Source organism: Coffea arabica, chromosome 8c (genome assembly GCF_036785885.1).
Source record: "Coffea arabica cultivar ET-39 chromosome 8c, Coffea Arabica ET-39 HiFi, whole genome shotgun sequence".
Taxonomy (NCBI): domain Eukaryota; kingdom Viridiplantae; phylum Streptophyta; class Magnoliopsida; order Gentianales; family Rubiaceae; genus Coffea; species Coffea arabica.
In genome coordinates this window covers 1266239-1294082 of record NC_092325.1, presented here as the reverse complement: position 1 = coordinate 1294082, position 27844 = coordinate 1266239, and the positions used below count along the sequence as shown (strand labels likewise).

The window sequence follows — 27844 nt, the reverse complement described above, 5'->3', positions numbered from 1 at the left end:
TCCCTCAAGAACACCCAAAGCTTCAGCATCCACAAAGTAGTTAGCAGCATGGAAACCCCCACTTTGATGGTCCTCTTATCTTCCTTTTCTGCTCTTTTAGCTTCTTTGTGTATCCTGAAACTTGTCTATTCTCTTTGGTGGAGACCCAAATTGATTGAGCGAGAATTGAAGCAACAAGGAATTGGAGGAACCTCTTACAATTTTCTTTATGGAGATAAGCTAGCTATCGAGAAGCTGATGATAGATGCATGGTCCATCCCCATGAGTTTAAACCACGAAATTATACCTCGTGTCGATCCTTTCATTCATCAAATTGTGCAGACATATGGTTAGATCAACTTTGTCTATCTCTGCACTCTTTTCTGATTTTTTCAATCATCCAGTACTCAGTTTCTTGTCTAGCCTCTTGGAGATACTTTCATGGATCTTCCCATTTCAACATATAAGGATTTATACAATATAATTATAATTAAAAGAGAACAAATCGAGAATGTGTTCTAAACGTATTATGGGTGATCAAGTGACGCATAAATGTTTAGAGAACGTATGAAAATAAGGGATTTATCCTGTTATGTTTTTTAGTTTTATCTGATGCATGCAAAGTATTTACTGACTATATGGAGGATGAGTAAAAATTACTACATGTGAAAAATAGGCGTAGAATTCGGCATGTTATGACAAATAGCTCAAAAAATATTTCTGCCGACCAAAAGTAGAAATCATGGCTGCGTTGACTTTTTGTAACATCATTGACGAGTAAACAATCAAGGTGGCATGGGTTTAAATTGTGAAAATAGGAAAGGTATGTCTGAGTTGGATTGGAACAAGGCCAAGATTGATACTGGGGAAGGCAGAGCTGGTGAGGCTGATACTGAATAACAAGAATGGTCACTTCCAAAAACCTCCACAGAACTCTCTTGTGAAGCTTTTGGCGCTGGGACTCGCAGCCTTGGAAGGGGAGAAATGGGCCAAGCATAGAAGATTAATCACCCCTGCATTCCATCACGAGAAGCTACAGGTAGTTTCTGCCTTTTGATACAAGCAACGGATTTACTCTTTAACCATATAGATAAAGAGGGAACCGCCCCCTGCCACGTTGGATGGTCGTCCGCCCATGTGGCCGCTGGTTATGATGTCAGCTTCCCGTTGCAGGTAGTCTTCTTCTTCTTGCATGCTTTTTATATATTTTTTTTCCCAAAACAAATGAACTGATGTCATCAGTCATTAGTCATAGTCATCATTAGTGATTAGCGGCGGAACAGTCTCTTGGTCAGAGGTGAACTTACGTTTTGCTCCTTCAGAGTTGGTTTTTTTTACTTGTTTTTTTACTTCTGTATTTGTTGGTAATAATGTCTGAGGGTGTGCCCATCTGCGTCAAATGGCCTCTACCGCCAAATTTCCAATCTTGAACTTGCTTCCGCCTTTAACAACGCCACATCTAATCCCTGTACGGCCATACTGCGAAACCTCGTAACCGCTGGGCAATTCGCTCAGTTTCTGCTGGATATCCTTCTTTTTGGGTTCCATTTAGCTTGCTTTTGATTGCTCTGTCTTCTGTTCACTGCTTTTTGCTATCGTTTGTTTGCTCTGCTTATGGTGAGTGTATTCTGTCTTCACCGTTGCTTTTGCTTTTTTAATTTTGTCTTGTGTTCTTTTAGCTCTGTTTGTCTTACATTCTTTTTGTTTCCTGGTTGTTAGCTTTGGAGTTGGTTACTGTTGGATTGCCGTCTTCCATAAACGCAGCTGCAGGTTCTTGGTCTTTTCCGTTCTGTTTTTTTATGCTGCACTGATGCTATGTATGTTGGTGTTCTTTTTGTTTCCAGAGATTTTCTGCCTTTTCTCTGGGTTTTTAGTTTCTTCTGCGTGTTTGCTGTCTTTTTCCTTTGCTTGTAACTGGTTACTGTTGCATTGTCGTCCTCCACAACCACAGCTCTAGCTCCTTACTTTTCCTTCCTTTGCTTTTTTGTGATGCGGGTCTGTGCTGTTGCCTTCGTTGATGCTGTGCATGTTCGTGTTTGTTTTTGTTGCAACTATTTTTTTTTCATTTTTTCTCGTTTTTTAGCTCTCTTCGTTTGTTTGTTGGTCGCTTTCATCCTCTGAACCTTGCCTTGTTCGCTGCTCAGTTTTCTTTCGTTCTTCTCCTTTTTGCACTCTGTTTGTTCGCTGTAATGCTTGTTCGTGCTTTTTATTGTCTGTTTTCGTTGCTTTTATCTCCTTTTTCCATGTTATTCTCTGTTGCTTCTCCTGGTGTGTACGTGCTAAACCTTTGGTTGTTTTTCTGGAAGCTGTAGCAGTGTGTTGCGCCAGTCCTGTTTCACCTGTTGTTCCTTTGCCTTTGGAGACGTGTGCTTGCAGCCAGTGCTTGTTTCAGCCACTTCAGGCCTTTGGAGACTTGTGCTTGCGGCCAGTGCTTGTTTCAGTCACTTCAGGTTTTTAAGCTATTCTAACCTCCTGTTCCTTCCTTTAAGCACATTCGTTCTTCCTTGTGCTCTTTCATTCAGCTCTACATGTTTTTATTACTGTCCTGCTATGCTCGAATTTGTTGTTACAAAAAAAAGTGTTTTGTCCTCTATTCTATGGCTCTGTTGCATACCTCTGTGTTTGTTGTTGTGTGATTGTATCTATTCCATTTCTCTTCTTGCCTGTTCTGCACTTTGGGTGTTGCTGTGTCATTTTTCCTTTGGTTGTTGGGCTTAGTTTATGTTCTTCAGCCTTCCAGTCTAAGAACATGGATAGGAATGCAAGGCGTCGTAAACGCTATGCCGAAATGCCAGAGCATGAAAAGGCAGAGCTTTTGCGCCGTCGCCGTGATGCTAATGCTGCAAAGAAAAGAAGGCTTACTGTTCCTGGTAATGGTCACGCAAATGGGTCGCCTCTTGGTCAGGGCGAGCTTGGCCAGCATAATTGCCAAACCTCTCTTGCTGGTGCCTTTCGTAGTGCTCCTCAGCGTGCCGATAGTAGATGTTATGACGAGTCGGTTCCCGATTTGCCTGCCTCTCTTAGTAATCTAGGTGTTACTGTGCTTAACGGGCGGGACGCTCGGGGTATTCAACAATCAGATTGCCATCTTAATTTTGGATTTACTCCATTACATCTTTACAATCAAACGTCCTTCTCTACTGGTCTTTGCCGTCTTCCTCCGTTTTCTCCTTCTGGTGGTACAAGTTCAGTTGTTTCTGCTTCTCTAAAACCTCTGTTTTGTATTCTTTCCGCTTCACATTTGTTTATTGTCTACCCTCCTGTGTCGGTTGGTGATTCCTGCTGCAGAGCAACGCATGGAATCAGCGTCTGCCACCAGTGAAATAGTTCTGCCGTCTATTTGTAGGGGGGAAAATACGCACACTTTTACTGAAACGCCTCATTCTTATCTGCGAACTGGTTGCCAGAATGAGCTTTATGGTACTGTGCAGCATACAGATAATGCTCAGCTACATTCTGACAGCCAACTGTCTCCTTCCATATGGTCGAAAGCTCTGCCTACGCCTTCTTTGCCCGGTGGTAATACTGTTATTTGGCCGCTTCTTCTGATTGCAGCTTCTTCTTACCTATCCACTGTAGTTGTTTACAAAATCAAACCTATTATTTAGGTTTTGATGCTACTACTTCATACCAGCTTATGCTTCCATTTATATGGTCACAAACTCCTTTCTTTTTAAAAACTATTAGAATTAGTCTCGTTTCTCTAGCATGATGGTTTTTCGCTGTGGACTTACAGCTGTCTCTTGCCGACGTGGCCGTTCAAAACTTTCTAGGCTTGAAAAAATTCCCGAGGAATCTCTTATCCTTCCCAATGTTCCAGATTGTGAACATTGTGGTGCCAAAAGGTTTCACATGGAACCTCCTTCTTTCTGCTGCCGTGGAGGCGATGTTAAAATTGTCTCTCCTCCCATGCCTTACAGTTTGAAGCGTTTATTTACTGGTTCTGACGAGGAGTGTGAGGATTTTTGAAGAAAGGCTCGCACTTATAATAACAATGTAGCTTTTACATCATATGCTGCAAAATATGACAGGGAATTAACAAAGAATAAACATGGAGTTTATACCTTTCGAGTTCAGGGTCAGGTTATCACTTTTTGAACTCTTTGCTGGCAAACGGTGATCAGGCTAGTGGAATTCAATTATATTTTTATGATACTGATGAAGCATTAAAAAAGGCAGCTCAGAACTCTGATAAGCTTCGTGAGGATACTTTGAAGCTGCTTATGAATGTGCTCCAAGATAATCCTTATGAAAAATTTTTTAAAAGCTTAAGGGATGTTCCTGACCTTGAGAATCATAGAATTATTCTCAATTGTAATCCTGGACTTGACCAGCGAGTATATAATCTTCCTACTACGTCCCAAGTTGCTGCTATTTGGACTGAAACTGACGATTATTCAGTTGATATGCGTCCTCACATTCAAGTTTATAGTCACTCTAGCACGAGTTATAGAGTCCAGCCTTATTATGAATGGTGTGATTCTTTGCAGTATCCTCTCCTCTTTCCTAGAGATGAATCTGGGTGGCATTATGGAATCAAACGATTTCATAAAAAGGAAAAAAATGGAACTTTCTCTGAGGTCGACCCATCTGTTGATCTTTCTTCCATAAATACTCCATCGCAGTTGTTGGAGTTAGAACAAAGAGGCAGGTTTTTTCTCCCTTATTTTTTTCTGACTTCACTTAGTCATCAAGTGTACGTTTTTTCCTTATTATGTGTATATGTCTATCCTTTTTAGTTGCTGACAAGACTTCGACTGAAGACTATTTTGTGTCTGCTAGAGAATATTATTGCTACAAGTTCCAAGTCAGAGATGATGATGCGTCTATGTTGCTGCACAGTCTTAGGTTGTTTCAACAGTTTGTCGTGGGTACCTACATTAAGATTGAGACGTCTAGGCTTGACTTCCACAGAAGAAAACAGAATGAAATACGCACAGAGGTACTCCAAGGGGTTTTAGATAGCATTGCTATTGGTCAGACGCAGGGTTCTAGAGTTGGCCGAAGGACCATTTTACCAGCATCTTTTATTGGGGGTCCAAGGGATATGAAACGCAGATATTTGGATGCCATGTCTTTGGTTCAGAAATACGGGAAACCTGACATTTTTTTGACCATGACATGCAATCCTGTGTGGAAGGAGATTCAGGAAGGTCTGAAATATACAGAGAAGCCGCAGGATAGGCCAGATTTATTGTCTAGAGTTTTTAGATCTAAATTTGAAGTCCTTAAGTCTGAACTTCTGCATAAACACATTTTTGGAGAGGTTGCAGCATGTGTCTATGCTATCGAATTCCAAAAACGCGGCTTTCCTCATGCTCATGTCTTATTAATTCTTAAGCCGGAGTTCAAATTGTTAAATGCTGAATCATATGATAAAATTATTTGCGCTGAACTTCCTGACCCAAAAGAACACCAGCACTTATACTCTCTTGTAGTTAAGCATATGATTCACGGTCCCTGTGGAGATATGGATAAAAGTTGTCCTTGCATGAAAAATGGGTCTTGTAAAAGTCATTATCCAAAAAATTTTTCTGACCATACCATTCATGCTGAAGATTCATATCCATGTTATAGAAGGAGGAATGATGGTAGAAAGGTAAAAGTTCGGCGGCATGAGTTGGATAATAGATGGGTTATACCTCATAACCGATACCTGCTTGCTTTGATCGATTGCCATATAAATGTGAAAATCTGTTCCACAGTGAAGCTTGTCAAATACCTTTACAAATATGTTTTTAAAGGACCTGATCTTATCAGCTTTCAGGTCATTGATCAGGCTTCTTCTAGTGACGTCGACGAGATCAGTAACTTTCAGAAAGGAAGGTGGATATCTCCACCTGAAGCATTATGGCGAATCTATGAGTTCCGGCTAAGTGAAATGACTCCGTCCGTTTATACTCTTCAAGTCCATCTTCCTGATCAGCAATCCATTTCTTTTGACAAGAATTCAGATTTGAATTACTTGCTGCAAAAAATTGATTTCTCTAGGACCATGCTGACTGAATTTTTTAAGACAAACAAGTCAAATGCAAAAGCGCAGAACTTAAGGTGTTTATATAGGGAGTTCCCTGAACATTTTGTATGGACTCCTAAAACAAAAACTTGGTCTGAAAGGGAGCGCCGACGAGTAATAGGGAGATTAGTTACAGCAAATCCAAAGGAGGGTGAACGATATTTTTTGAGGCTCTTGTTATGCCATGTTCGTGGTCCCACGTCATTTGATGATCTTTTGACTGTTAATGGTGAACTAATGAGCTCTTTTAGAGAAGCTGCTCTTAAGTTGGGTTTGTTGGAATCTGATAACTATATAGAAGAAACTCTAGAAGAAGCTGTAGCTTTTCAAATGCCATCATCTCTACGGTTATTATTCGCTACTCTTCTATTCTACTGTTCTCCTGCTGATCCTAAACTCTTGTGGACTAGATTTGAAAAGGATCTCTCATCAGATTATGTACATGCTCAGAAGTTTACTCATTATTCTGATTGTGAGATTAAAAAACGAGTTTTGGAGGACATTAATAGGTCATTACTACAAATGGGAAAGAGTATAGGTGAGTTTCACTTAGTTGCTGATTCCTTTGCTGTGCCTGAACGGAGTACCAGAGAAATGGAGAGTGAGAGAAACATTGTAGTTGATCCTGAGGATGAGTTGTTGCCTTCGAAGTTGAATCCCGAACGGCGATACGCTTTTGATTTAATTTTACAATCAGTCTTCTCTTCAGAAGGTAAAGCCTTTTTTATTGACGGTCCTGGTGGAACTGGAAAGACTTTCCTATATAGGTCGCTTCTGTCTGCTTTGAGGTCTCAAGGTTACATTGCTATCGCTGTTGCTACTTCTGGTGTTGCAGCATCCATTCTTCCTGGAGGAAGAACTGCACACTCTCGATTTAAAATTCCTTTAGATTTCTCAAACAATAAAACTTGCCAGCTTAGCAAACAGAGCAGCATAGCTAAGTTAATTTGTGAGTCTAAATTGATTCTTTGGGATGAAGCGTCTATGGCTAAGAGGCAAGCAATTGAGGCTTTTAACAGTCTACTACAAGACTTGAAAGATTCTAATCTCCCTTTTGGTGGACATGTTGTTGTTTTTGGTGGAGATTTTCGACAGACCCTGCCAGTTATTGAACAGGCTTCTGAACAGGATTTAATTGAATCAAGCCTTCTTAGTTCCCCGTTGTGGTTGTGTATGCATAAGTTGACATTGAAGGCAAATATGCGAGCTCTTTTGAACCCAGGCTTTTCTGACTTTCTGTTACGAATTGGTGAAGGACGAGAGCCTGCTGACGAAAATGGAGATGTAACGCTCCCTTCTGACTTGGTAATTCCCTATCATGACAAACACGAGTCCTTGGACAGGTGATTTCAGTGTCTATCATTCATGTTATCCTTTGAATGCCTGTTTACCTTCTATGTTATACTTTTTTTGACTCCAAATTTCTGAAAATTAAATGCAGATTAATACATTGTGTTTTCCCTCATCTGAATCTCTATTCAGTCGATCCTTATCAAATGATCAATAGATGCATCCTTTCTCCTAGAAACAGTTCTGTTGATGAGCTTAACGACATGATGATTGAGAAATTTCCAGGGAAGCTTTATACCTATATAAGTTCAGATAAAACTGTTAACCAGAGGTTTCAGGGAGATTATCAAGACTTTCTAAATAGTCAGAATCCAAAAGGGCTCCCTCCACATAAGTTGCTCCTCAAAGTAAACTGCCCTATCATGCTTCTCAGGAATTTAAACCCGGCTGAAGGCCTATGCAACGGCACAAGGCTCATATGTAGAGAGTTACGACAGCATACCATCTGTGCTGAAATTGTATTTGGTCAGCATAGAGGGAAGCGAGTTTTCATTCCCAGAATTCCTCTGCAAACCCCTGAAAATGAAAAAAATGGTATTCCTTTCATAAGAACGCAGTTCCCCATCCGTCTATGTTTCGCTATGACGATTAACAAGTCTCAGGGACAGACTTTGGATTATGTTGGAGTTTATCTGCGCGAACCTGTGTTCTCTCATGGCCAGCTTTACGTTGCACTGTCTAGAGCCAGGACTCCTGATACAGTTAAAATCTTGATTGTTCCTGGAACTTTTGACGATATGAAAATTGATAACAAAACAAGAAATGTTGTTTTTAGTCAAGTGTTTCATTTAGCTACAATGTAACAATACTTTGTCAAGGTCAGTTTATATAAAATGCTTGCCATTTATAATTGTTATTCCCTTCAGTTTCATCTTCATTCCTTCAGCTTCATTATTGTTTTTTAAACTTCAGGATGTCAGAGATTCTTCCAATGAAAGCCATTCTTCCTGGCACAAAAAATTGGACATGTAAGGTCACAGTTCAGGAAAAACAACATGTTACATCGTCACTTGCTACTCCAACAAAAAAACAGAAATTCATTTTCCTGGACTCAGAGGTACATAACTAGCCATTTCACTATCTCAATTCTATGCTTAAAACTAAATAACTAGAGCTTTAAAAGCCTTTAATGCTTATGTTCTAATTTATCGACTGTGAATTTCACCGGCTTTTCCGTTCCATTCTGTACTGGCTTAAAAAAGTTTATTGCTTCAAACTAGATTGTCACCTCATTCTGTTTTTTTATAGGGATCTTTGGTTGAAGGAATCATTTTCAATAATGACATCCCTAGAATGAGTCCTCTTCTGCAAGTAAGAAATATCTTATCTCAAATGCAGTTGTGAGACCAATTCCTCCAAAATTTCAGTCTAACGGTCTGCAAACACAGTGGGTTATATCCACCAGGACACTTGTTGAAGAGGTCAATGATGATGAAGATGTTGTACCTGTGAAGCTCACCTATACCAAGTTTACCGACCTAATCAAATACATGGATATTAAAGATCAATCTGTGGGTAAGCTTGTTTGCTTAAAAATATATACATATACGTTTTTTCTTTTCTTTCAAGGACTTTGTTCACAATTTATTTTTTTTGTACAGACATCTTGGCTGTTGTTATATCTGCGTTGGACCGGAAACAAATTACCAAAGATGGTAGAGAATCCAGCGTACAGAAGTTTGTCCTTGTTAATGAAGAGTATGTGTTTCTCTCACTTATGATCATTTCTTATATTCACTTTTCACAGTTTCAACTATGATATTCATGCTTTTCTCTAAAAAATAGATTTCAGACTGTCAAATTGTCCATGTGGGATGCTTTTGTTGATGATGAAGGCCAGAAAATTTTACAGAGCATGCACAGGTTTCCGGTCGTTGTATGGAGAAGAGTCAGAGTTGGATGTTATAATGGTTCATTGCAAACACTTTCTCAGCAGTTAACTGTTAAATTTTTTCCTCGTGCTGCTTTTTTCCTAAGTCATACATGCTATTTTCTTTTAGGTGTAGCTTTATCTACGTGGTTTGACTCTGTAATTCTTGTTGATCCACTTGTCCAAGAAGCTAGAGAACTGAAAAATTGGTAATCTCGCGAACATATGCTTCTTACTTTCGGTGTTCAAGCTTCATTTTTAGTTCCCTATTTGAATGTAACCTGTCATTTTTTTCAACAGGGCAATGAGAAATGAGAAACTTCTTTTGGATATAGTTAACCACAAAGTATACGAGAACTATAATCCAGAGCTCTCGTTTCAGCCAAACCAGAAATTTACTCAGGTTTGCAATCTGACAGGAATACAGAAGGTATAATACATGTATTTTCCTTGTATGATTATTTATCCGTATCGTTCTCGACATAATAATGGCTCACCTCACTCTTTCAGGCAGCATGGGTCAAAGTTCGATTCTCTTTTGGAAACATTTTTCAACGATACTGGTACATGGCCTGTAGTGAGTGCTTTCGGTCTACATCAGCAATGCATGGAGTTACTTTCCTCTGTAATTCATGTAAAGAAAAACACTCAACTCAGCCAAGGTAACTTATTACACAATAACAAGCCTTTACCTCGATTTACCTATAGCCTTTTATATATTCGAATCTCTTTTGTCAATAGCATCTGTTTTTTTTTCTGTTTTAGTTGCAACCTTGGCTATATGACTAATGTTTCTATGTAGATGCCGCTTTGACGTTGATTTAGCAGATGAAACTGGCACAGTGACAGCTTCCATATTTGGAGATCTGGCTGAAAACCTGCTTACCTTCACCGCGGCCGAAGCAATGGATCATTTTAGCCAGGTATCTCTGTTACCTCTACGTTACATCAGTGCTGAATCGATACAATTTTTTAAAATTTCTCCACGTCACCTTGTTCCCTGTTCTAATTATGCAATTTTTCAGAACATAGAGCTGCAGCTTGATCATGTCCATGAATCTCTAAAAACAAAATGGTTTGTTGCGCATATAAAACCTGTTCAGAGTCAAATTGCAGATGCAAAGCAACGATATACTATTATATACTGTTGTGAAGAGACTGAATACCAAACCGAACAGCATCTTATTACTCAGGAAAGTAGTATGGTTCCACTGACTTCCACGAACATTGAATCTGCTGAAACTATTGTTGAAGGTATACTTTGATTCTTTATCATTATACTTTTTTCCCCCAAATTCTTACATTCTCCCAGATTTAAATTTTAAGATTCCTTTCAAGATGCAGGAAGTTCTTCATCAAAGAGAAAGCTTTGCCTCCTTAACAGATTTAATGATACTGGGACAGATAATTCGGCAGCCTTGCAATTGATTCAGCCAGAATGTACTAATAGCGACCCAGCAAAGAAAGCAAGATTGGAATAAGCATTCCAAAGTTCAACAGATAGCCTAGCTTTTTTGTTTTTTGTCAATCATGGCTGCTCATTTTTTATTCTACTGGGACAGATGCTATTTCTGAATGAGCCAGGCTGTTATCTTTTGCTCACTTCATTATAGAAGTTACAACTGTCTCCGTGCACTTTCTTCTTTTGTTTGCACATGTAAATGAAGCAGCTCTTTGAATCATTTCCATCTTCTATGTCAGATGATCCTCTTCACTGCCTATCAATTGTCGTATTCTTTGTTCTTATTCTTCCTCAATCAATTTACTTTTTTTCGTTCCTAATTATAACATAATTTAATGCAACCTTCGCTTCTGCATAGCAAATATATTATTTTTTCTACTGCTGCTAATGCTACCTACAATTATTTCATGTGCCATTGAAACCTATAAATATTTACATTGTCTGCATTTCTTGTGGTCTCATATCACTTCAGTCAGAAGTACCTCATCTACTTTTTATTGTTCTCCTTACTGGTGCGCCTCTGAACATTGTACTGGTTTGTTTTGTTCAGGATTCGTTGTGTTTAACAAATACATGCTGATTTATATACAAATCGTATTCAATTCTTCTTGTTCAGCTTTTTCCCTCTTTCAAAATTGCTCAGTTCTGCACCTTATAAATTATCACAGGCATGACAGCATAAAAATTCCAACAAACACTGATATCAATAAAATACTTGACCTAACAAGACATCAATTCTTCATATATCATGCCTACTTTATCAACTGTGTCATGTGCAACAATTATGTAACATACAACTCAAACAAAAAACTGCAGCTCTATACAAACAAGTACTCTTCACTATTTATATTTTCAGCTCATTCATTCACTTGCTCATTTTGTATCTATTCCTTCTCACTGGTATTTCTCTTGTCTAACGTTCTTCTTTCAGTTTAATGGCAGAAGGCCTTCTCACTTCTCCGCCAGATTTTGAGCTACCTAACGATGATTCCAGGCCCTACTGTTTTTTATTTAGATGTAGCCATAGAGGACAGGTACACCTTTTTTCTCTTTGCAAGAGTACCTCTCAGTCTCTCTGTATGTAGATTGCTTATATCGGTTTGCCTGACTTTATGTTCTGAATCTGCGAACTTCAGATTTTACCTTCCAGGTTCACATCTTTACTTAATCATCACCAGAAAAATGTCATCGTTCTCAGATATGGAATACGAAGTTGGCCTATCACAGTTAATAACAATTCGTTTCAGGATGGATGGGATGAATATTGTCGTGACAATATCGTTAAAACCCATGATATACTGATGCTTCGACATACCGGTGGCCTTATTTTCGATGTTCTTCATTTCTGTGAACTCCAGCAACAGGTTTACCTGCCTTGGACAGTTCCATTGCCAAGTCTTTTTCAAAATATTGCTTATCATCAACAAGGCGAGTGCATATCTCCGGTTAATTTATATAGCACTTTGCACTGTTATTACTTCTTACTCATTATATACTTAATGTCCTTAGATGATACATCCGCGCTGATTAGCCAGCATAGAGTAACTTCATCATTGAAACCAGATTTCTATCAATGCATGGTTGATTCACATTGTTTTTACCAGATTTTTAACGCATCAACTCCAAACACACTGGTGAGCTATTTTTATGTTTGTTTTCTTTCGTTTGATTTTGACCATTTTTACATGCTCAGCTTTCCATCCTAACTCTCACCGATCATTATCAGAAAATTCCAAAATTCATTGATCATTTCTTGAATGGTGTAAAGACTCCCAGCATTCTCATCAAGACAGGACATAACATTACAGAAATTGGAGTTAAGGGCAACAGGCTCAAAAAAAATTGGAGATCCTTCGTTCTTCAACACCAATTGCAACATAACGAAGTTCTTGTATTTGTTCCAGAATCACATACTACATTTGCAGTTTTGATTTTTGATTACGATGGAGCTGAGAAAATATTTCCATGGTACCATACAATCGCTATATAATCAAATGATCAAACTTGCAGTTTCACTACCTGGTGTATCATTTCCAGCTGGCCTGATCTGTATGGACACTAGACTGTTGTCATGCTCATTTAGTGAAGTTTCTCATAGTTAATCACAGCCTTGTACCTTGTAATAGACTTTAAAGGAATAAAATTTTTATTTTGTCTATTGATCATCTTTAAAGTTAATTTTATTGCAATTCCAATTCCATCCTCCTGTGTTTGTTAGCTTCTTTCGTCTTGTTCGCAGCAATGACCTATTATAATTTAAAAAAATAGGCTTAACAGCTTCTGCACCTTTCAAACGAGTTAGCAGTGTATAAACAAACAATTACACATTACATTGAAACTTGCACCTCGTTCCAGACATATTTTCCAAGCTGCTAAATATTTCCTGCTCTTTGCAAGCCTCCACAAGTCATCCTCAGTGCTTTTCTTTCAAACTTTAAAACTAAATCCATCAATTCAAAATTGCTTTTCCTATTGCATCTCTGGACAGAGGAACACAACCTTTTTGCAAGTACTATACAAATGTGTTCATCATGTAATATCAGCAACCGTAAGTTAAAAATGAACACAGACATCTATTCTGTGTTCTTTACTTTCAAGCGTCTTTTCGATCTAATACTATGTATCAGCTTTAGTTTATAGATTCAGTCCTACTTCTCTTGTAATTTATTGACAGCGCATCCTAAGCTCTGCAATTCGTACTTCATCCCTAGTGGTGGATATGACATTTGCTTAACATGACTGTTTTACCGTACAAATGAAACCAAGTTCCTTTTACTTTTTCCTCTGCTTTTTCTTTCCCGTTAGTTCTACTTCTTGCAGCTACGCGACAGTTTTTCTCTTGTTCTATTTCTTTTCCATCCATTATATAGTTACGTGTTTTATCTTCACCTCGTTCTTTTTAGTTTGTTTTAGTTCCATTTGCATCTTCCGTAAACATAGCTATAAATTTCGCACCTTTAATACTTCAGTCCTTTCTTTAAACTTAAGCCCCGCTGCCTTCTTATTTCATTACAGAGGGTCTGACCATGGAAGCCAATGACATTCCCTTATCTGCTATTGATCCATCTCTGCTGAATTGGAGTGTTTATCTCCGAGCGATTGAAGTCACTCATACCAAAAGTAATTCCTCCTCTCATCGAATACTCCGCACGTTTGTGTTAGCAGATGACCAGGTGACATTGATCTAGATATTTCTTTTCCATTAAGCATATTATATTCCATCGAAACATAACTTTTTCCCTTATTCCAGGGTCTTCGAGTTACCGTCTATGCTGCTGAAGATATGCTTGAACAGCTTGGCAACTTGCTTGTCCCTTTCAAAAAATACTACATATCTAAAGCTGCTGTTTGCCAACCACGAACATGTGCTAATACTGATGAATATCCATTCTGTTGGCTCGTCACTCCAGACACCGTCATACATGAAATACAGGAACCTGTTCCTTCATTTCCTTTTTATTTTCACCTAAACCCTTTTTCTATGCTAGATATCTATGCTGATACCCATCATTTGCTGAGTAAGTAGCAGCTTTGACAATCCATTTCTTCCACCCCCAGCAAAGTTTACCAAGCGTATACTAATATTTTCTTTTAAACAATATATATCAGATGTCATGGGAGTTGTTGTCCATATTTTACCTCCTAAAACAACACCTTGTCACGGATCACCTTCCATTTCTCGAGATTATGTGATTATTGATCAAAGGTAAACCCTTCCTGAGTCATCTCGTTCTTTTCCTATCATAATTTATAAAATCAAAATGCCTTTATCAGTAAACTTTATGCTCTTTTTTTCTTCCCAGTATGAAACCGATGATTCTAACCCTTTGGAATGAATTCGAAGAACTGGATGGTCCTATCATTAGAGCTCCTGGCCGCCATTTTCCCATCATTATTGCGACAAGAGTCAGGGTCACAACAAATAATTGTAGCTATATACTGCTCCTTTTTTCTTCAAGAACGTTAAATGCATCTGTTTCTTAGAAAGCTCTTGGTTTTAACACTTTTTTTATTTCAATATCAGACCTGAGCTTCTCAACTTCTCATTGTTCAGCCATTACGGTGGCTCCATTTTCACAACAAGCAATGCATCTTGATTTCTGGTCAGAAGTATTAAATATATGGCACACCGCTTTCCCATTTACATTGAGCTACTTAAAGACCGTTTCTCCCATTTTATATATATCAAGTACCACAGTCATGCACTTGCAATAGACAAGTTAATTGATAAAGGAAGTTACACTGATCCGCGAGTTCTTCTCCCTCCTGTTGCCAATAATAGAATTCTTCGTATTAGTACTACACTTCAACAGGTCGCTATCTTGTTCCTATTTATATTCTATAAATCGTGTTTACCTCCCTTCTATCCTTATTATTATTGTTTTATAGAGAACCACTACTGCATGGATTAGAGGAATCATTGAAATTTCCTTTAGGCCCCAAAAATTATTCTATATGGCATGCCCCCAATGTCATCAACCAAACAGCTTTGCAGGCACGTCGATAGTTCAATATGAATACTGTCAGGCTAGCATTGAACTCTTACCAAGGTTTTTAGAGCTCTCCAGTGCATACATTCGCTTTACTCAATGAATTCATGAAATGCATATTTTTTCATAACTGTCATACCATCTTCTCCTTTATAGAGCTTGTATTACCATTTTGATTGCTGATTCAAGCGGATCATTGGCTGCTACTGCTATGGGAACTGAAGCTGAAAAGTTAATTAACTACTCAACTGCTGACCTCCATTATTTATACGAACAGGTGCCTATTCATCCCTATCCAGTCACGACTGTTTTCTTCCCTCTATGTTTTCTTTACACTGATTTCTTCCCTTCTTTTTCTTGAACCAGAGAATTGATCTAGCTTCATACCTCATGCGTACTTTGCAAGGAAGGACAAAACTGTTCTACGTTAAACCTTCCTCTTCCAGATTTGCCGGCATCAAATGCGCAGCCTATGAAATAATTACTTCATACGCTATGGATGAACCCATGAACATCAATCACATCAACTTCAATGACCTTAACATCAACAACTAAGCTTTTCTTCGCTTGCCTTTAAATTTTAAGCTACTTCTAGCTAGATGGCTGCTAGACTTTGAACTTTTTTTATTATTCCCCCATGCATCTGTTATAAATTATTGCAACTACATTACAGCAATTTATATGCTCTATGTATTATTGTCTGATTTCATTCCACTGTCTTACCTTTCTCAATTATCAACCTTGTTGCAAAACTCCGTTAATAGAATCTGCCTGGGCATATACATTTTCAAATTTTCCCACCGCGCACTTGCGCGGTGATCCCCTCCTAGTTAACCATATAGACTAAGGGCGGAAGCCTGGTGTCCACGTCGACGTGGTCGTCCTCAGCGTGGCGGCTGGGGATTCGTTTGTTTGATGCTGGCGTGGAGCGGATGCGTTGTTTATTTTTTCCCCCGCACTGTTTTCTTCTTTTCTTTCTTTCTTCTTGCTCGGTGGGAGGCTGGCTGAGGTCGTGGGTCACTTCTCTGCCACTTGCTCAGTCTCCTGTGTACCAACTCCACCAAGCTGAAGCTTTTCCTCCTTGTGCGGTCTTCTTTGCAGCTCAAGTTTTACCCTCAACTTTTACCCTCAACTCAAGTTTCACCTTGTACGACCCGTCTTTCGTTGGCCCTATTTGCCTGCATCCGTTAGGTTGGCTCCGTCAGGTGCCTCTCTGTTGGCTGAGCCAGCTCGTCTCTGGCGGCTCCATCTTCCTTCTGTCCTTCTTTTTCTTTCTTCCTCGACCACAGATTCTGTTTTGTTTCGTTCAGCTGCAAAATTTTGCCCCCCGTAAAGGTCCAAAATTTATCTTCCCTGCCCCATATGTTAAAAAATCCCCCTTTTCCCCCCGCCTTGGCTTCTCCTCTTTTTTATTTTTTCCCCGCTCCATCGCTCTGTCCGGCTGCGTCCCCCCAGCCTTTACTGTTCCGCTTTGCCCCCTTACACGCCTTCTCCTTCTGCTGTCTCCCTGTGGCTGCTGACGGATTAGGTTGCTGCAATGATGGCCGATGTAGCTGCTTCTCCTTACCTCTCCCCACGACTGGTCAATTGTTCTTCCGTTGGTGTTTCCCTGCTGCTGCTCCTTCTCCCTGCTTCCTATTTCGCTCCGCCAGGTAACCTCTGCTCCTCTTTTTTTCACCTGCTTTTATCGCCTTCTCCGTTTCCCTTTCTTTTTCTTTTCCCCTCCATGTTTGTTGATTGCACATCCCACCAATTACAGCATCTGTTTTGGACGAATCCCTCCCCCCGCTCTTCCCACCCTCGCTTTCTGGTTCTTAATTTTACTGGATCAGTGTGCTTCCGTCTCCCCCCTGCCCCCAAATTAGCGCTGCCCCCTCCAAATTCTCCCTCAAATTACTGGCGCGATAGTGGATCAGCCAACCAATTCATGAAATTTTGTTGCATATACTTTTTCAGAAATTTTAAATTAAGCAAGCTGATTAATTTGAACCATAGCAGGATAGTAAGTAATCTGGGTGAATGTCAGAGAATATTTTGGAGTTTTCATTTTTTATTGACCCTATCGAAGAAGTAGAGAACAACAAAAGTGATGAAGTAGAAGGGTGAGAGCGAGTGAATTAAGGCTATTTCCTTGAATTGTTACCGTGATATATTCTAAATGCATTTACTGCTTTCCCTTCCTCTCTGATTCTCATCTAACCTTGCCTATTAGTTAGTTAATGCGTCATGTTTAGTGGTATCACCATGTGAAACATCCTTCCTGACATTAAGAAAATTGAACATGTTATATGACTTGAAAATTGTAGTTTTTCCATAATCTAAGATTTTCACATGGTCTTTGTGGTTTTGATTTGAGACAATTATCAGAGAAATATCATACAGTGCCAATTTGGTCTCTTTTTTGCTAAAAAAAGTTTCATGTTATTCTTTTTAATTGTCAATTTTTCTTTGTGTCTGAATCTAATTTCAAAGTGCTAATCCATGTATGGTCAATTCATGTCAGATCATCTATAAAGCAGCTGCGGAAATGGCTGCTATAGATCCTTCACAGTGTGTTGCCATTGGAGATTCTCTGCACCATGACATAAAAGGTGCAAATGCCACTGGTATCTCATCAGCATTTATCACTGGTGGGATCCATGCAACTGAACTTGGACTTGATACCTTCGGAGAAATTGCTGATGATTCTTCTGTGGTTGCTCTTGCCTTAAGACATGATGCTTATCCATCATATGTGTTGCCTTCATTCAATTGGTAGTCTGATGGTGAGCTTTCTTTTTTCATACAAGAAAATAATGTTTCTGTTGCAAAATGTATCTTGATCCTTTAATTCTAGTGGACTGTCATCTTAAAAGATGGCCAGACGTTGTGCCAAAATGGTATAAATACTGAGTACGTGAATTAGGAATCTTTAGGAAATTTGGGATTATATAATTTTAGGTTACGAGTCCTGGTTTGAAATGAGACAAGTAATTAGCCCAAATTTGAGCAAGTACTTTTAGTTGGGTACCCAAATAAGCTCCATTAGTTGTTCAAAAATGTTATAGGCTATAATCAACGTTTAAATTTCTTGCTCTGATGTATTCACCCTGTGTTACAACTGCCATGACTATTCTTACATCATTGGCCGAGCTTGCTGTACCTCTGTCTGCGCATATATTATTGACTGGCGTGATTGCGTATCTGTTGATAAAGTGAGATCTTTTTATTCTATTTGCAGGTTTGAGAATAGAGGTTCTACTGATGCCATTGCTAATGTTCCATTTTCTATAGCACCCTTTGTAGCTACGGCGCCAGCTTTTAAGTTACTGTTCAAGGAGCCATCATCGTGCTTTTCATCTTTGTTTTGTTGTGATCAGTTGTCTCAACTACAGCAATGTATGAGAAAGCTGCTTATTTCTTGGTAGCTAATGGGTTCTAGGTTACAAGCAATGGGTGGTAATATAGTTTTAATTTAATGACTGTATGTTCTGGGTGACAGGGTGATCAGCTCATTAGCAGACTTGTCTTTACTAAAAAGTTCAGAAATACAAATTGCTCAATTTTAGAATGCTACTTGCAGACAAGGAAATAATGATGCAAACAAGAGATTTTTTGGTGCAGTCAGGTTATGCATTTCTTCTACTAAGAGTTCGTTTCACTGAATTTCTGCTTGTGAGAAAGAGATGGGAAAAAATTGTCACTTCTATTTTCTTGTATTTTTTTGTTAACTAATATGCTCCAGGAGATCTAGGATCTTTCAGAACAATTTGAAGTGTCGTTTTATGTATTTGTATGAATTGATTTATTGTGTTTTCATTTGTTTATTTGTTATTGTTAGGGTATAAATGAAGAATTAATAGGTGAATTTGACGGTAAATTTGCAGGTTTGGAGGGAAAGGATACAATAGAGAAAAATGAAAGCTTCCCAGAATATCATACCCAAGGGTTCTCTCTCTCTCTCTCTCTCTCTCTCTCAGTGTCCGTTTTATCTGTTAAATCCACTTTTGATTAATTAAGTTTCAACTATGACTTTTTTTTACTGCAAATATCCTTATGTTAGTATAATTTGCTTTAAATTACTGGTAGTTTAAATTGCTTGGACTATAATTTTTTTGTATTGAAAAATTTTGGAGTAAGTGATCTTACTTGATGGTCAAAGTAGAACCATACGAGGCCCTGCTGGGATTATTATCAATGGTTTCTTACTACAAACATATTTTTTTTAAGTGTACAATGTTGAGGACTCTTAAATGATAGGGAAGGTGGGTATATGATTTCTGAGGTATAAAAATTGCTAATGAGTCAGGAAATCCTGAAACAAGGTCTCTGACCCTAGGCTTGAGAAATCTTGAAGGTTTCTGAACCTCCCTGTTTGGCTTGCCTCTCCATGTTCTGTAATTTTGTTTTTCAGAATTAGTTATTTGTATCATTTTAATTTGTCGGTTTATTCCTAATACCAACTTACTATTCTTGTTCCATGTTTTTCCTTCTCATTTTACTTGAAATCTATGCTCTTTTTTTCACATGTAAATGCATATTTTTCCTTGGCATCGTTAACGCAATATTTTGTGTTGTCTCTTTCTTTTTGGCCGCTTGGCATTTTGATTCGATAATATTCTTAAATCTTAACTGAATTCTTTCTGCATTTAGAAGCTTGATTTTATTTTCTTAAATTTGTTTTCTAACAACCTTCCGTTCTTTGTTTGCTCCCTGCATAATCAAATGCCGTTTATTTTTATATGATATTGTGGATTTTTTTAATTCTTCTTTTTCCTTTGCTTGCATATAGTTTTGGGATAATTTGTTGTTTATACATTTTCCCCTTTCCTTGCTTTGTTTGTCAAACCTGTCATTCTATAATTCTTTAGGGGCCTATTATTGCTTGTAAATGATGGGTTGTCCTGACTACTTGATGTGTATTGTGTATAAATTTGTATTTAATTGTCTGTGAAGATGGCAACTTATGTGCCGTAACCTATTTTTGTTTAGTGGTTTTGTTATTCTGTTTTATTTACTTTAAAATCTCACATGAAAAATGCTTCTTTACTAAAGTGAACAATTCTGATTCGTACACAACTTTTAGGATATTTCTGAATTGTTGAGTCTTGCATCTGTTAGTAGCTTATATTTCCAAAATGCAAAACTTTTATGTGTTTTTGTTTGTGGATTTAGGTGCTTCTTCAAACACTGCATTTGGTAAACCTCTCTTCTGCACTCCTTCGAGAAGTAATAGCTGGTCTTAACAGGTATGCTTTGTTATTCAATCTTTCTTTTTCTTGTGTTTCACTTTGACATCTCAGTGGCTTTTTTTTCTTAAATTAAAAGTGGATTAAAATCTTGGAGGTTTCGCCATACCCAAGGGACGGAGAGTATTATTTTGGATTATAAGTGTTTACTTAGGCCTCAAGAACCCCAAGATTTTAAGTCTTCGAGGCTAGAAATCTTTGTATTCACTTGAGAGGTTGGATGCCTCCCTTCCACTTCATTCGTGACTTCTTGTACTAAGGCATGAATTTGGGTCTCATATCTATTTGTCCAGCTTATATTTCCAGAATGCAACAACTTTTATGTGGTTTTGTTTGTGCGTTTTAGGTCATTCAAACACTACATTTTACTAAGGCATGTACAATTGTTTTCTTCTTTTTACTTTGTTTAGTCCAAAGCCTCTGTGTCGCCGAGCTCTTCCCTAAGACGCGCTTCCATAATGCTTTTCTTATTTGCTTTAGCTGGATGACTAGAGATGACAGTTGATAGTGGTGGCTTGCTTTTCACTTTTATCCTAAATTGACCAAAGACACGTCTCACCGGGAGGGAATCTGCTTGGATTATTCTCACCAGTTTTAATGCTACTTAAGTTTGTTGTATGTTTAGCCTTTTTCTCCTTAATTAGGTATGTTTAGTCTTTTGATGTATTGTTGTTTAATTTATGTTTCTTTTACCATGAGATCCTTGTAATTTTGTAGTCTCTAAATTTTTATGAAAATTTTCATTTATTGCACATTATTTAATATTTGATTTGAAATTCATTTGTTAGCTTGCTTATATGCAGTTTCAATGTATTGATGTATTCAAATTTTGGTTCATAGCTTGTTTTCTTCAACATGTATATAAAAGGGGGAATGCAATGCCTCAAGAGGGTGCTTGTGTTGCTGACGCCGCAACATGTGATTGGTTGGAGAGTGTTCGTCCAAGCCTTTCTTAGGTTCCCATTTCATTTACTTTTTCATTCTTTTTAAACGCAGATGTGATTGATTGAAGAAGGTCACTTGCTCTCCCATTTCTTTTCCTTGTTCATCGCCATTCTCCTCTCTCTCTAAGCCCATCTCTCTGTTTTCTTCTTCATTTTCCTAAATGCCCCCAAAGCCCTTCTATCTCTTTTCTTCTCCATAACCGGCAACATCAGGACCAAAACAGATGGTATTTTTTTTCCTTTCCCTCCCTAAATTTCTCTAGCCTTTTGTGTTTCTTTTTAGCTTTAGTTGTCTAATCTAATCTAATCTAATTGGTATATATTTTTGATATTGCAGGTGAAAATTTTCGAATCTTTTCCAGCATTCTTGTGAGACTCTGAGATTTTTTCGCTTTTTTTTAATTGGGTTCTAAAACACGTGGTTAGCTTTGCTCCTTTTTTTCCCCTTTCTTTTGCCTTGTATTCTTCCTTTTTTTGACATATTTGTATCTTGATTTTGCTATTGGCCAAAAAGCATTAAAAAGGATTTAATAAATTTTAGAAAGTTTCTTTGAACTTTTCCCGATCTAATGCCTTTATAAGAAATTGTATCTTGATTTTGCTCTTTCCCAAAAAAACATTAAAAAGGATTTACTAACAAATTTTATAAGTTTTTTGGACCCACGTAGTAGTTCCAGAAACCCTATCTCGACATCATCTCCTTCAAATCCCAAAGGGTTGCCGTCTCTTCTCTCGCCGATCCCTTCTCGCTCTCCAAAACAAGGAGTATGGTTGGAAGAATTAAATCCAAAAACAAGGAAATCTGATTTTCTGTCCATGCTTTCTTGAGAGACCGAGGCTGTCAAGAGAAGATCATTATCAAGAAAAATTGTATGTGATTTTGCTTCTTTCAGTTTCATTCTTCCAGATCTCAGTTTTTTCACTATTTTTTTACACGCATTTTTAATAGTTCTCCTGTTACTTATTTGTCCTTTTTTCCCTGGCCTTCTACAGCACCTGTACAAACTTATGTGATTTTCTATTATGTATGGGAAAATTGCTTGGTGTATTTTTTGGTTGTTTTGGATTCATGGGTTGTTCAAAGCACAATGTCTTTGGCTAAAAACTTCGTAATTATTTCTGTGTAACATTTTATAACCTTCTTTTTTTCTATTTGTTTCCATTTTGCATATGAACAATCTATTTTTGCTCATATTTATTGTTGTTCACTTTTTGGGTTGAATTTTATAGGGGTAATGCTTTGTTTTGTATCAGTCAGTCTAAGCCCAAGCTTTGGGCTTTTAGCATAGTTCAGCTTTGGACAGGTAAGCTATTACACTTTATTTAGCAAAATATCTTAGTCAAATGGATGTGCTTGTATACTAATAATTAGTAGATACCTCTGTTGATTAAGAGAAAATGATTAAGTTTCTGTTGATTATCTTTTCTGCTATTTAACTTGCAAACGGTTTCTTTGTGTCCTTACTTAGCATTAAATTAGATGGACACCGGGCTCTTCATGATGGAATTAGGTATTAAATTTATCGACATATAATAAAGCAAATAACGGCCTTCTACTATTTTTAAAGTGCTGATTGTAACCTTTTTTATTTCACCTTTCGTTTTAATATATATAACTATCTCTATGAATCGAAATTTTTTTTACAACGGTGTCTGTATTGTGTATATAATAATGTAATGGAGAATTGTGTATTTGTAGTTATTGCATGTTTTATATTGTAATTGAAGATTGTTCATTTATTATTTGGCTACACTGGTGCAGTATGCCCCAACCTATGAATTGTACAAAAACCTTTGCCCCATACTTTTGCCTTCAGGGATAATTATATGGAAAAAGCTTGTCTGGCATATAGGTGCATAGATAGACACAGATGTTGATGTTCCTGTAAGTGAAAAAAGTTAGCTTAAAATGAGAGGGCTAATGATAAAAGAAAAAAAAAACTATGATATACTTTTGGAAAATATGGTAATTGCTGCTAATATTTAACCGTATAAAGTGGATTTTTGCAGTACCACTCAAGAATGCTTCTGCCATCTGATTAACAAAACTACGTGTTTAGTTATGTAGGAAGCAGAATCGGCCATCCTTGAAGCATTATCAAGATCAAAGCCTGGAAGCGTATGACCCTGGATACTAGATTTTGCACTAACAGTAGCTATGTGATCTCTGTATTACCTACTATAAATGTATATCAGCTCTTGATGGTTTATATCTCACGTGGATGGTGTTATCATGATAATTTTTATTTGGTTTGAAATCTTGTACAACTTGGTCAGTTATTTTGTACCAAGAGTTTCCATTCCTTTTGCTACTGATGTATTCAGAGGATAGAATTGTGGCCTATATTAATAATTCTCCTCCTTTTTTGGTCAAATGCAATTTATCCCACTAAAGGTGATATGTAAGCAGAGTTTCTTTTCATCGGATTTCTTGAAGTTACAGGCTAATGAAAACCTTTTTGGTTATTCTACTACACAGTAATGTGTTTTTTGGTCCTTGGATTAGTTTGAAGTGTAAGATTCTAATAACAAGGAAAAGCCTTGATGCAACACTACACTCTGCATTTTTTTTTCTTCCGGAACAGGTTTGATATGTGATGAGAACCTCTGAACTGCGGTCTACTGGTCTCAAGTTTCATAAATGTACATTATCTCATGCACTCATCTTTCCTTTTATGGGATTCTAGCTGTTGACGTCCATCCAATGATCTAGGGTAGAATTGCATCCAGGCTTGTGTAACTTCCTTTTTCCTTTTTTTGTGTGTGTTAAGTAGTTGACCATCCCCTATGCTATTGATGTATTGACAGGATACACCCTGCATTAGTAATCCTCCTTCGTTTTTGGTCAAATGCAGTTTATCTCACTAAGGTTGATATGTAATTACGAAAACAGGTGATTGGTTGTATCACATTCTAATAACAAGGCCAAGCCTTGATGCAATACTACATTGGGCTGTTTTTTTTTTTTCATTTTGAGCTACAAAGTCACAGGTTTTTGTGTACATAAAAAATGTAAGGCAGCATTATACGGTGATATATTATTTTGTTTGCTCTACATATTTACAATTCCCGTATAATTACACCTTTCCAGTACAACTGATTTTTCGCTCATATTCCTATATAATATAGCTCCATTTTGTGCTGCTAATTTTCATTCTTCCCTATATTACTAGCTAAACGTTAACTGGGCATGTATACCACCGCGCATAGCGCGGTGTTACCACCTAGTCCTTCAAGATTAACAATTTACTGTTCCCTTGTATGTGCAATGGCCGTAGGAGAGAGGAAAACAAAATAAACTACCAAAAAAAAAAATCTCATACGCAAATGGGACAGTGAATCAAAAGGGGATTGAATTGACTCCGGACCAAATGAGTATGCTATGCATCTTGATTAAATTTCAAAAAAATCTTGAATTAAAATGCAAGTCGGGGGTTCAGATCCCCCAACGGGCTCAATTTACACCAAAGTCCCTCCCAAATATAGGTGGCAAACAAATTTATTTAATTAAATTTACTCATATCTGCCCATGAATAGATGGATATAGGTATCTTAAATTTTTGCATATGAATATAAATGGGTTACCCAATAAACCCACCCAATTAAATGGGTATTATTGGATAACCCATCAAATCCAATTAACCCATTTAAAATTATTTTCCCCCAAACCTCGTCTCTTCCCCTACTCTTTTTTTTTCGGATTCTTCATTTTGTCATAATATTAACTACTTTTGTTTCATTATTATTATTATTTGTTGGTTTTATCTTATTATTTTATTTTTCTTAATTTGTTAATTTTCTCATTTTTCAATATTACCAATTTACGACAAGTTGTAGCCTCTTTTCTTACCTTTCTAAAATGAAATTTTAAATTTACAGATGAAAAAAATACCAAAAATTCAAAATTTTTGGATTAAGTTTTTATGTTAAATTTTATAGTATTTAGTTCAAATTTTTATATTCTTATTGTTCAATTATTAAATAGTATATAATTATGCGACATAGAGTACAGACGGGAAAAAAATTGGTAATTAGGCTTATTGAACATTATAAGTAAATATTTAAAACTAATGATGGGTGCAAAAGGTGGTATAAATTGATAACTTAGTTTGCAAAAATAAATTTAAATGAGTTTACAAAAAAATAAAATAAAGGGGTTATAAATGAGTAATTGGGTTACCCAATTTATTTTTTGACTTAGCCATTTATACCCATCTAATTAAATGGGTATAAATGGATTGACTCATTTATACTCATCACCCATTTTAACCAATTCAAACCCGTTCAAGTCACCAATTTTGACACCTCTACTCCCAAGTGACCAACTCGGTTTAATAGGGTTGGCCAACAACGCTTGAACTCGCTTCTAAAATATTTAAATAAAAAAGATAGGGAAAAGAATAACCTTTAGGATTTTGGGCACTGATGAATTATCTCCAATTTGTCCAAAACTTTTAATTTGCACTTAACTATTAATTGAAGTGAACTTCATGCCAGTGTAATTGTGGAAACAGGGAATGGTACCACAGGTTTTAGCAAGTTGTTGCAATCTCATTGATCGATGGAAGATGCTGCTTGCAGCCGATGGACGAAGCGAAATTGACATCAATTCCGAATTGCATCGTCTCTCTGCAGACGTGATTTCTAGAGCAGCCTTCGGAAGTAGCTATAAAGAAGGAAAGAAGATCTTTGAACTTCAAAAAGAGCAAATTGTGCTGGCAACTGAAGCATATCGGGCCTTGTACCTCCCAGGACAAAGGTACATTTCCATTTGTAAACAAGAAAGAAACAAATCATAGCTCGAATTCATCCTTTTGTGTTCTGTTTTATAAGGTAAAAAAAATCAATGCAATCTATGGATGAATCTTCATTTATTTTATCTCCAAAATTTGCTCGAACGGTTGGTTCTACAGGTTTCTACCAACTAAGAAGAATAGAAGGAGATATCAGGTGGATACAGAGATCAAAGCAATGTTAAGAGATCTAATTTGCAAAAAGCAAAAGGCAATGCAAGATGGAGAAGCAGGTAATGCTGATCTACTTGGATTGCTTTTGCAATGCAAAGAAGAAAAGGGAAATGAACTGACAATTGAAGATGTAATAGAGGAGTGTAAGATGTTCTACTTTGCCGGCCAAGAGACCACTGCTATCTGGCTTACCTGGACTCTTATCCTCCTGTCTATGCATCCGGCCTGGCAAGAGAAAGCCAGACAAGAGGTTCTACAAATTTGTGGAAAGACAGCCCCTGATATGGAAATCTTGAACCGGCTCAAAATTGTAAGTGTGAATATGTTGTTGAGTCAGTCCAATTCTTTTCATCTTCCCCATCGACTCGTATTGTTTGTTGCTGCTATCCATTAACCAGTGACTACTATGGTGGGAGAATTGCTTAATTTACCTCTATGAATAATGCGGTCGAATTAAATTGTTCTTGTAGGTCACAATGGTGTTGTTTGAAGTCCTAAGATTATGTCCACCGGCAACTTACCTGGCAAGATATACCGTCCAAAGAACTAAGGTAGGGGACATTTCCATCCCTGCAGGGGTTGAAGTTTATGTACCAACGACGCTGTTGCATCATGATCCTGAGTACTGGGGAGATGATGCAGAAGAATTCAACCCAGAGAGGTTTGCTGAAGGAGTTTCCAAGGCATCAGGGGATCAATTGGCATTTTATCCCTTTGGCTGGGGACCTAGGATTTGCATAGCCCAAAACCTTGCAATCATAGAAGCAAAATTGGCTCTGGCTATGATTTTGCAGCACTTTTCATTCAAGCTCTCACCTTCATATATTCATGCCCCTTGTGCCGGATTTACTCTTCAGCCACAGCATGGAGCTCCGATTATATTGAAACCCATTTGAGGATTCTTTCGGGACAGAAAAGAGCTTAATAATACTGTGACTACTGATCGTGTGGAGACTTCTATTTTGCATTTCTGAGGGTAATTACACTAAATATTTGCAGCGGCATGAACTAAAATTCAAACCGATTCAATGATATCAAAGTAACACTACATTCCTGAATTAATCACCTAGTGCCCCTTGGCCATGCAGTGAAATACTTCTTTAGGAAAGCAAAAACCAGAAAAAAAAAAATCCTTCACAAGGTCATAAGTAGCATTTAATAAACTTATTTCCCCAAAAAAATGTAGGAAGTTAGAAAATGTGGCTATCTCAAATATTTCTAAATTCACAAGTACATTCATTTGCTGGATTCCTTTTGTCCCGCCTATAAGTCCTAAGGAAAGAATTAAAAGCTTCCAGTTTGATCACAACTACTTACTTTTTTTTTTTTTTTTTTGGGTACCAATCGACAATACATATACTATTCTATTCTACAGGAGAGGCGGAATTTATCTGAGTTGAATAAGGGGCTGCAGCAAAAATAGGTCCTTCTAAACTAGAGGTGTCAAAATAAGTTATTTGGACAAGTTTGAGCGAATCATAATTGAATAATGGGTTGACTTAATTATATTCATTTAATAAATAAGTATGAGTATAAAT

At 37.4% G+C, this 27844-nt stretch overlaps 1 protein-coding gene and 1 long non-coding RNA gene across 3 annotated transcripts; both read left to right on the top strand.

The window, feature by feature from the left end:
• The first annotated feature begins 48 nt into the window (after positions 1-48).
• LOC113707043 (cytochrome P450 CYP72A616-like) lies at positions 49-27202 on the top strand. Its single transcript, XM_027229196.2, has 5 exons — positions 49-328; positions 798-1018; positions 25854-26098; positions 26253-26616; positions 26777-27202. The coding sequence occupies exons 1-5, from the start codon at positions 49-51 to the stop codon at positions 27200-27202; spliced, it is 1536 nt and encodes a 511-aa protein (XP_027084997.1).
• Positions 16177-23554, top strand: LOC113706516 (uncharacterized). 2 transcript variants are annotated; one of them, XR_003452033.2, is made up of 8 exons: positions 16177-16819; positions 17671-17932; positions 18388-18545; positions 18649-18774; positions 19034-19094; positions 20322-21566; positions 21677-22643; positions 23400-23554. It is a non-coding gene; the product is annotated as an uncharacterized lncRNA (long non-coding RNA). The 2 variants fall into 2 exon arrangements; XR_003452032.2 differs by having other exon boundaries at positions 18388-18774; positions 21677-22209.
• Positions 27203-27844: the final 642 nt, after the last annotated feature.

Excerpts from the sequence above, each read along its gene's own strand:
- LOC113707043 (XM_027229196.2), top strand. The coding sequence starts at position 49 with ATGGAAACCCCCACTTTGATGGTCCTCTTATCTTCCTTTTCTGCTCTT. Across the intron at positions 329-797 it reads TCAAATTGTGCAGACATATG|GAAAGGTATGTCTGAGTTGG; the intron begins GTTAGATCAACT and ends TTGTGAAAATAG. Across the intron at positions 26,099-26,252 it reads TTGTACCTCCCAGGACAAAG|GTTTCTACCAACTAAGAAGA; the intron begins GTACATTTCCAT and ends TTGGTTCTACAG.